We start from the raw sequence: 9920 nt of genomic DNA, 5'->3' as shown, positions 1-9920 counted from the left end.
CCCTGACAGAAGTGCTCGTGGTGGGAAGGAGCAGGGAGGTGTTGGGACACGCTGCAGTGTGTCCCAGCTGCCGTCACCAGCACCTGCCCCTTCCAGTCCCTGTGGATGGCAGAGAAAAAACTCACAGCCAGGCAGAGAAACTCCCCCAGAGGCACCAACTGTCTGCTGCCACGGGCACAGGCACAGGCACATCCACGGCGTTATCAGCAGCACGCGCCCGGCACAGCCAGGGCACGGCCACGTGGGCACTGTCACCTCCACAGCACCCACAGCCACGTGGGCACCAACACCCCCACAGCACCCACAGCCACGTGGGCACCAACACCCTCACAGCACCAACAGCCACATGGGCACCAACACCCCCACAGCCACGTGGGCACCAACACCCCCACAGCACCCACAGCCACGTGGGCACCAACACCCTCACAGCACCAACAGCCACATGGGCACCAACACCCCCACAGCCACGTGGGCACCAACACCCCCACAGCACCCACAGCCACGTGGGTACCAACACCCTCACAGCATCAACAGCCACGTGGGCACCAACACAACACCCCCACAGTACCAACAGCCATGTGAGCACCAACACAACACCCCCACAGCACCAACAGCCACGTGGGCACCAAAACCCTCACAGCACTCACAGCCACGTGGACACTGTCACCCCCACAGCACCAACACCCCCACAGCAACAATAGCCACGTGGGCACCAACAGCCTCACAGCACCCACAGCCACGTTGGCATCCTCACCCACCCCCACACCCCACCGGGACCAGGGGACCCCCAACCCCGCTGGTGCCCATCCCTCGTACTGGGGGGCTCGTGCCTCTCCCTTTTACATTGCCAAAGGCAGAGGAGGGGGAAGGAAAAGCGGGTCTAAGAATAGCTCCTAAAGCTTCCTGTGCCCCCGGCAGGTGGCTGGGACGGGCTGCGGGGGCGGCAGCAGCTGTGGGGCTCCGAGGTGACCCCATGGACGGGGAGGGGGCCGAGGGTTGGGTACCAGCCCCCCATCACCGCAGTCGGGCAGCGCCTGGTCACACTCGGTGGCCGCCTTCAGCCAAATTTGGGAGAGGTCGGAGGTGCCGGGCGGGGAAGCTGCCGGCTGGGCTCAGCCCTTTAAGAGCCACCGGAGAACCCAGAACGCAGGGGCTGCCGAGCCCTGCCTGCGCCGAGCCCCGCGGCGCCGGGCTCGCAGGGGCGGGTGCTGGGCAGCTCCTCCGAGGCACGGACACAGGGGCTGGAGCCGGCGCTGCTCCGCGCCGAGGCACCGCTGGGACGGGGCAACGCACCGGCCCCGCTGAGCCATCCCCGGGGGCTGCAGTGGGTAGAGGGGCTGCTCCTACCTTCATCCACTGAGCCATCCCCAGGGGGCTGCATCGGCCCCCCTGAACCATCCCCAGGGGCTGCACCAGCCCCCCTGAGCCATCCCCGGGGGCTGCAGTGGGTAGAGGGGCTGCTCCTGCCTTCATCCGCTGAGGCATCCCCAGGGGCTGCACCGGCCCCCTGAGCCATCCCCGGGGGCTGCAGTGGGTAGAGGGGCTGCTCCTACCTTCATCCACTGAGCCATCCCCAGGGGGCTGCATCAGCCCCCCTGAACCATCCCCAGGGGCTGCACCAGCCCCCCTGAGCCATCCTCGGGGGCTGCAGTGGGTAGAGGGGCTGCTCCTACCTTCATCCACTGAGCCATCCCCAGGGGGCTGCATCAGCCCCCCTGAACCATCCCCAGGGGCTGCACCAGCCCCCCTGAGCCATCCCCGGGGGCTGCAGTGGGCAGAGGGGCTGCTCCTGCCTTCATCTGCTGAGCCATCCCCAGGGGGCTGCTCCTGCCTTCACCCTGGGAAGCACCAAAGGGAATGGCTGGAGAGCTCGTGTTGTGGCTAGAGGATAAAAGGAGCCGTGGTAGGGGTGGGTGCTGAGGGCTCGCCGTGGCCACAGTGCTGTTGGAGCTGGTCCTGCCCAGCAGCAGCTCAGGGGATCAGAATGAGTGCAGTTTGGGGCTGAGCACCAGGGAGGTGGCAGCAACAGGGGTGGGTGGTGGTGTGGAAGGGTGAGAGTGGCCTTTGGCTGATGGGGGGGTTCCATCTGGACACGGTGGGGCGTGGGAAGAGGCTGAGCTCGGGGTCCCTGCAGCAGGCTGAGGAAGCTGCACTGGCTGAGCCGACGAGGGGCACATGCCTCAGCCCTGCCGGCGCAGCCCCACAGCCCCCAGGGACAGGAGAAAGGTTCCAGCATCCTCCACTCTCTCCTTCACCCCTTTTCTCCCCGTTTCCACCCGTGCTGAGCCCACGCCGCCAAGGCAGCAGCCGCCAGCAGAGGCCACAAACCAGCTTTGGTCGCCGGTGCGGTGCCGGGGCCGGAGCCCCCTGTGCCCACAGCACTCAGAGGGCAAACTGACTGGAGGAGACAAGCGACGGGCACCTGCTTCCTGTCTCGTCTCTTTTCTTGTGGGTTTGGCGTGTTTTTTCCCTTGAGGAGGAGACAAAAAACCCTCAAACAGCTTCTTTGTTGAGTCAGTGCCGGGCAGAGCAGCCGGGCTGGCACATCCCCCCTGGGGCACCGGCCCCTTCCCTCGCTGCCCACGGCGTGGGGGGAAAGCACCATCCCCGGAGGCAGGCTGGAGCTGCCACAGCCCGTGCCCAGGGGTCGTGTCCTGGCGTCGTGTCCTTGCCAGGCTGGCCATGGAGCCCTGGGCCGTGTCCCTGCTGGCGGCGGCAGCCCGCGGGTGCCGTGTGTGGCGTGGCAGGGCCGGCTGGGCCCCGCTGCTGCCCCGTTCCCCGCCGGGGCTTTCCCAAAAAAGGCCTGAACTCTTGGGTTGAGTTTGCCACTTCCCTTACCACTCCCTTTCCTGTCAGAGGATGTGCTGGGCCGCTTTGCTTTTCTCTTTCTCTCTCCTTTTCTGTGCCCTGGCCCTGCCCTCGGCCCCGGCGATGCCGCGCAGCCCCTGAGCCGGCCGGGCTCCCCCAGCCATGGCCAGGCCGCAGGTACAGACGCTGCCGCCGTGCCCACGCCGTGCCCCCCGCGGCACACGGCACGGGGTGGGTGCCCGGTGGGCTCAGCACCACCGTGGGTGCTGCTCTGTGCCCCCTGCAGGGCTGGCTGCAGCAGGGGACTGTTGTGGCCCGTGGCTGCCGTGGCACTGGCACCCTGACCACAGCTCCCGCTGCAGCCGGCACGGGGCGAGCTCGGGGGTTGCTTTGCTGGGAGTGAGCAGGGCTGGGATGGGGTTGAGCAGCTGGAGGTTGTCCTTGGAAAGGCATCTTGGGGGGGTCCTGGGTGTGCTGGAGGAGGGGACGGGGTGGGTCAGGCTCCGTGGGGGTGTCACAGAGCCCAGGGGCACACGGGGACTCTCGGGCCGGGCGCTGTGGCCACTGCCAAAGGCTGCCGGGGTGCTGGAGGGGCTCAGAGGGTCTGGGTGAGGGCAGCTTTTGGGGGTGTCTCTTCCTCTCTGGCAAGGAAACGTCCCCTTTTAGTGGGCTCTTCCTCTTTTCTCAGCCTCACGTGTGTCCCCTCCTTCCCCTGGCACTTCCTGAGCCGCTGCTGCTGGGCCCTGGGGCACGCGATGGGCTGGGAGCTGCGGGGAGCTGCTGGGGTCATCCAGGGCTGCAGGGGGCTGGGAAACCAGCCCTGCAAACCCATGGGCCGGGGACCCTTTGCAGCCACACACCTCCCTTCTGCCATCCATGCCACAGCACCCAGGATGGGCAGCGAGCTGGTGCTGTGCCTCCTGGCCGGGTGCTGAGCGTGGGCACGGGGAGGGGATGCTCCTTCCTGGGGGCTGCTCTGGCTGAGGCTGGGCTCCAGCTGCAAAGTGCTTGGGGGTCCCCACAGAGCAATGCCACAGGCTGTCCCTGGGCTGTGGGCAGGGAGGCAGGCAGGGCTTCCCCAGCCCTCAGCTCTCCCTCCTGCTCTCGCTGTTCCCACGGCCTCAGCACCACTCGCTGTAACCAGGGCACAGGGGCGTGAGTGGGAAGGGTGGGAAGGGGCAAGAGCAGGCACGGGAAGATGGCTGGGGAGGGGAGAAGCAAATAATGAGGGGGTTAAATGGACCTGAGGGCAGGGCAGAGCAAGAGGGAGCTGAGCAGGGTGACAAGGTCACAGGCTCCTGCCAACGCTCGGGGCTATAAATAGGGACAATTGGGAGTGAAACACAGACTCTCTCCTTTTTGGTTGCTGCAGGAGGACGGGAGCAGCGGGAGGGAGCTGAGGGAAGTTCTGCCAGGCCGTGGCTGTGCTGGGGATGGGGCAGCCACAGGCTCAGGGAGGGGACACCCCAGGGACAGCCCTGTCCCCAGCTGGGACCAGCACCTCGGCTCCATCCCCCTCTGTGCAGGACTCAGCCCTGAGGCAAGGAGACCTGAGGCTGCTCAAGGTGGGGATGCTGGGGCTGAGGTGGTCTGGGGCTCTCCCTGCCCTCTGCCCCCTGCTCCCATCCCATCTCCTGGCAGAGGAAGGACGGTGATTGCTGGCAGGGCCAGCTGTGACCACATCCTGACCACCACCCTGTGCAGAGGCGGGTGCTGAGCTCCTGCCCACGAGCATCCTGGCTGAGGGCTGGGCAGGGACAGACAAGGATGAACAAGGACAGGCAGGGATGGGATGGGCAGGGACAAGCAGGGATGGGCAGGGACAGGCAGGGATGGGATGGGCAGGGACAAGCAGGGATGGGCAGGGACAGGCAGGACCCATTCTGCAGCCTGGTGCAAAGTGCTGGACTCAGCCAGCACTTGTCAGGGGATGAGTTTTGGTTGAGAGCTGTGACATTTCCCCACACCCCCCATTTCCTTCCACTCACATGATGCTGTAGAGTGGCTCCGACTTCCCCATCCCAGACCCAAACTGGGGGGGGCTGGTCTGTGACTGGGGGGGAGGGGGGGGCAGGGCTGCAGTTGGCCTGTGCTGACCCTCACACCCTGCCCAGCCCTGCTGCTGTCTGGCCAGAGCAGGGGAGGGGGTCCTGAGCCATGCATGAGGCTGTTAGAGCATCTGCCAACGTGTTTCTCCTCCTCCCCTTCCTTTTGTCACACTGCTCCTTCCCTGCCATTCCTCTGCCCGTGGAAGCCGTGGTGCTGGAGGGGTGTGAAGGTAACACAGAGCTGCTCCTGTCCCCACAGGCTCCGGCCCAGAGGCCGCAGGGACTTTAGCCCGGGGGGGCTCAGTGGGACAGGACGGCTCAGCCACGGGCTGGGGGAGGCTGAGAGCAGCAGAAGAGCCCCTGAAGCAAGACCCAACCCCCTGCCCTGTGTATGAGGCTGGGACACAGGTGAGGGGGTGACCAGCTCCAGGGAGCAAGGGGGAGGAAATCACAGCATGGGGAGGGGTCTCCTCATTTGGGGATGGCTGAGGAGCGCCCTCAACACAAAGAGTTCCATCTAAACACAAGAAGCTCCTTTGGTGCTGAGGTGAGGGAGCCCTGGCCCAGGCTGCCCAGGGAGGGTGTGGAGGCTCCTCAAGAGGTTCCCAACCCCAGCTGGACACGTTCCTGTGCCCCCTGAGCAAGGGGAACCTGCTTCAGCAGGGGCTGGGCTGGGGGAGCTGTGCAGGGCCCTTCCAACCCCCACCACCCAGGGATGCTGTTTCCCTCTGGGTGCTTGCACACGGTGGGGACAGATCCCCCTCATGTCCCCACTGCCAGGGCGCAGGACCCACGTCTGCAGGACACTGCTTCCGATGTCCCGGCATGAGGCTTCTCCGACAACGCTGCAACCCGCCAGCAACCACCGCCCCAACGCCTGCTGCTTCTGCTGGTGCTGCTGCTGCAGCTGCTCATGGTATGTCCCACCCCCCAGACCACCCCCAGCTCCCACCCAGCCCCTGAGCATTGCTCGCCCTTCTCACGCTGGGTGAGGACGAGGCGGAGCCTGTGCCCGGTGCTCTGGGCTTCCTGCAGCTCCGAGCAAGTGGTTTGTGTCTGAGGGCTGTGGGGTCCTCAGCAGCCCCCAGCCCTTGGAAGTGCAGGAGGGTGGTGGGGATGGAGCCTCCAGGCTGCTTGTGTGGAACCTCAGTGCACTTGGGTGGCTCCTGCCCAGCAGCCACAACACTTGGCAACACACAGAGCTGAAAGTGGCCCCAGGAGCCACTCACGGCTGTCCTGCCATGGACAACACCATGTGGGCTGTGCCAGGGAGCTGCCCAGCCTCTGCCCCCGCAGCCTGCCCTCCCCAGGCACCCATGGGCACAGGGCTGTGTGGGCAGCAGGATTTTGCTGCCTGTTTTGAGCAGATGAGGGCAGGAGGGGTGCTGGGTTCCCCTGCCCAGGGTCACTGCTGCCTCGTCCCTGGGAGCCCTCCCAGGCAGCTCTGCCTCAGGGCAGCAGGTGCGGAGTCCAAGTGGTGGCCAAAGCCAAGGGCTTAACCAGGCACTTGGATCTCTGAGGATCCCCAGCTCCCTGCTCTCTTGAGTAGCCCAAATTCTGGAGAGAGCCCCTCTGCTCTTCTCCACCCCCAGCATCAGCCTGCTCTGAGATTGCTGCTGGCTTTGGGCTGTGCTGCAGCTTTACAGCACCGAGCTTGGAGGAGCTGCAAACCCTGGCGCTGAGCCCCATGCCAAGCCCTGGTGCCTCCCAGGTTGCCCTGTGCAAACCCCTCATGTCCTTGGGGCCCGTCTCACCTGATCCTCTGTCAGTTCCTCCCAGGAGGGCCCTGAGCAGCTCCTCACACAACCTGCCCCAACCAGCTGCTCCCTCCCTCCCAGCTGCTGCTGTGGGCAGCGTGACCCTTCCCTCTGCCCCTCCTCTGTCTGCAAGAGCCCACGAGCATGGATGGGACAGGAATCCCTCCTGTACCCCATTCCCAGGGCCAGCAGCCACTGGTGGCAACCACACTGGGGCTGAGGAGTGCCAGGCAGCGAGCCATGAGGGCAGGGACGTGCCCACAGCCTCACCCACCCCAGCCCTGGCTCCCTGGGAGCAGTTTGCACGTCGACTCTTGTGCGAGGGGCCGGTGTTGCAAGCAGGAAACGCTGCAACCCAGGGCCCAAGGGAAGCTGGCTGGTGGCCACCAGCACCCCAGGGCTGAGGGGACAGGGGACACCAGCCACTCCCCAGCACCTCCATCCTCCACCCTGGACCGATGCTGAGCTCTGCCCACAGCTGCTGTGCCACTCGGGGTGAAACACCCTCACACAGTGACAGCAAAACAGCCCCTGGCTTCTGGGGAGGATCCCAGAGGGGTGGTCCTGGTGCCCACAGAGGGGATTTAGGGGAGCAAAGGGCCAAGGTGGGGGTCTGGGTGCATCCCCAACGCCCCTGACTACCTCTCTGTGTCCCTGTCAGGAACGAGGACCGGGAGCGGCCGTGGAGGGCATCCCGGGAGACCAAACTGGAGACCATCCCAAACTGTGAAGCGTGGTGAGTGCCAGGGGCAAGGGGGAGGGCTGACAAGGCACAGCACAGACAAGGGCCTCAGCAGCTTTGAAGCCATATCCCAAGGTCAGAGCCTCATCCTGCTCTTGAGACCCACTGCCCAAAGCACCCAACAGCCACAGAAGGGGAGGGGATGGGCTGTTCCCAGGGGGTTCAGTGCTGCAGAAGGAGTGGAGCAGCAGCAGTGCACTAGGGGATAATTCCTCTCAGGGAGGACAGGGACAGACAAGCAGCCACTCCAGGAACAGTGAGCCCTTGGGGGCTGAATATAACCTCCCACCCAGCTGTGGGTGATCTGGCACAGCAGGGTTAGGGGGCAGAGGTGTTGATTAGCCACTGGATGTGATTGGCCCTGCCCTGTTTTAGCAGGTGATGGTGTTTGCTGGGGAGCAGCCTCCCTCTGTCCTCCACCTGAAAAGGATGAGGGATGCAGGTTAAGGCTCATCTCTCCCCCTTTAACTCAGAAGTGTCATTCTGCAAAGGAGACAGCTCGAGCTTCTTTTTGGGTTGGCCCAAGGCAGCACCAAAGTACATCCCAGCTTGGGAAGCTGAGTTGGGCCAGATCCCCCTTGAGCAACCTCCCAAAGCCTGTGTGAGAAGCAGAGCAGGACCAGCCTGGCTGCGAGGCCCCGGGGGCCACGTCCTGTCCCTGTGCCATGGGGCCGTGGCTGAGCTGTGCGAGCAGGGCCGCGGCAGGGAGCCCACAGCCCTCCAGGGCTGCCCCTGACGCCGTCCCTTTGCCTTCCCCCGGGGGCCCTGGCAGTGCCAAGCCCACCCCAGACGAGGTGCGGGGCTGGGCACAGTCCTTTGAGAAGCTGATGAAGAGCCCGGCGGGTCGCAACGTGTTCCGGGAGTTCTTGAGGACTGAGTACAGTGAGGAGAACATGCTCTTCTGGCTGGCGTGTGAGGAGCTCAAAACCGAGTGCAACAAGCACACCATCGACGAGAAGGCCAGGATGATCTACGAGGACTACATCTCCATCCTCTCACCCAAGGAGGTATGGGGCAGAGCCCCCTGGGTGCTGCTGCTGAGGCTGAAGCCGGGCTGAGGGGCTGCTTGTGAGGGAGGAAGGCTCTGAGCTGGCTGCTGGGACGGGACGGGGTGAGGGTGAAGTCGGCAGGGCCATGGGTTTGCTTCGTGTGAGTGGACTGGGGAAGGAACCCACCCCAGCCCCCCCATTACCCCTGGAGCTCAGCCAGCAGCGGGACCATGGGCTGGGGTGTGCTGCGGGGCTGCAACCTCGGGAGGGCACCAGCGGGCTGAGGACGCTGCATCCCAGCACCGGCAGCCCCGGGCCGGGCCGAGGGCTCCCCGGGCCGAGAGCTCCCCGCGGCCCTTGTTGAGGCTCCCCGGGCCGAGGGCGCCCCGGGGCCCTTGTTGAGGGCTCCCCGTGCCGAGGGCGCCCCGTGCCGAGGGCTCCGGATCCCCGGGGCCTGCTGAGGGTCCCCGGAGCCGGGCACCAGCGTGGCAGCACCCCAACCCCCGGCCCTATGCCCAGCAAGGGGACATGGGGGGCACCCAGAGACCTGAGCTCTCCCCAAAGCCCCTTGGCCCCGCCGTGAAGAGGCTGAAGCACCCCGTGGGCTCCCTGCTCCGGCCTCGGTGCCACGCTGCTCCCCACAAGAGCAGGCCCAAGGGTGGGTTAGGGGCTGAGGGTTTGCCCCTGGACGTGGGGGGGTCCCTCAGCCCCCTCACGTCTGTCCCTGCTGCCCAGGTGAGCCTGGACTCGCGGGTGAGGGAGGTGATCAACAGGAAGATGCAGGAGCCGTCCTCGCACACGTTTGACGACGCTCAGCTGCAGATCTACACGCTGATGCACAGAGACTCCTACCCCCGCTTCCTGAACTCTGCCATTTACAGGTCGCTGCTGCACAGCGTGTCCCGCTCCTCCTCCGAGTCCTGAGCCCCGCCGGCGGGACCGGCCCGGCGCCGGGAGGGCTCAGCCGCCTCCTCCCGTCCCTCTCGGCCCCACCACGGGCAGGGGGGGCGGTTTTTAGCTTTTTACCTACGAAGCGTGAGGCCGGTCTGCGGCGCCGGGGGCCGCTGTGGCAGCGCAGCCGGGGCTGCCTCGTACTACTGAAGCCGGCGAGCTCGGGGCTGCAGCCGGGGCTCTGCTCCCAGCAGCCGCCTTCGGAAGAGGTCACTTTATCCCCTGCCCAGCGCACCTGGGGACAACAGCAGCTCCCCGATCCCCAGTTGAGGACTGGGCTGGGGCTTGGGGGGTTATTTTGGGGTGGGGGGGAGGGAAGAAGGTTGATTGTTGTTGGGGTTTTTTTTTAACTCTTGGTTTGAAATGCTTTTGTTGTTGTTGTTGGCTTTGCCTGGGGGACTCGAGGGGGGTGGGGAGGGAACCTCAACAAATGTCTCTGTACAGATAAAGACTTGTCAGGTTTACACTGGTGGGTCTGTTTGAAGTGGCCCCGGGGAAGGAGAAGCCTTGGGGTTGGGGGTTGTGATGGAGCAGAGGGCAGCAGCACCTCCTGCCCACAGGCTCTGAGAAGCTGCAAGGAGCAGCCAGAAGGGACTGTGGGGGCTGAAGGATGGGGCTGGGAGGG

At 65.5% G+C, this 9920-nt stretch overlaps 1 protein-coding gene across 1 annotated transcript; it reads left to right on the top strand.

The window, feature by feature from the left end:
- Positions 1 to 2888: 2888 nt before the first annotated feature.
- Positions 2889 to 9357, top strand: RGS19 (regulator of G protein signaling 19). The gene is made up of 6 exons (XM_062009017.1): positions 2889 to 2985; positions 5116 to 5264; positions 5637 to 5772; positions 7275 to 7349; positions 8128 to 8362; positions 9080 to 9357. The coding sequence occupies exons 3-6, from the start codon at positions 5672 to 5674 to the stop codon at positions 9266 to 9268; spliced, it is 600 nt and encodes a 199-aa protein (XP_061865001.1). The 5' UTR covers positions 2889 to 2985; positions 5116 to 5264; positions 5637 to 5671; the 3' UTR covers positions 9269 to 9357.
- The last annotated feature ends 563 nt before the right edge of the window (positions 9358 to 9920 follow it).

The sequence above is a fragment of the Colius striatus genome, chromosome 16 (assembly GCF_028858725.1).
Source record: "Colius striatus isolate bColStr4 chromosome 16, bColStr4.1.hap1, whole genome shotgun sequence".
In the NCBI taxonomy this organism is placed as follows: domain Eukaryota; kingdom Metazoa; phylum Chordata; class Aves; order Coliiformes; family Coliidae; genus Colius; species Colius striatus.
This window is presented reverse-complemented; position numbering and strand designations above follow the sequence as displayed.

What these genes read in the sequence shown, in the direction of transcription:
- RGS19 (XM_062009017.1), top strand. Translation starts at nt 5,672, where the DNA reads ATGTCCCGGCATGAGGCTTCTCCGACAACGCTGCAACCCGCCAGCAAC. An exon ending in ATCCCAAACTGTGAAGCGTG is followed by an intron (nt 7,350 to 8,127) that starts GTGAGTGCCAGG and finishes GGGCCCTGGCAG; the next exon opens with TGCCAAGCCCACCCCAGACG. An exon ending in CCATCCTCTCACCCAAGGAG is followed by an intron (nt 8,363 to 9,079) that starts GTATGGGGCAGA and finishes CCTGCTGCCCAG; the next exon opens with GTGAGCCTGGACTCGCGGGT.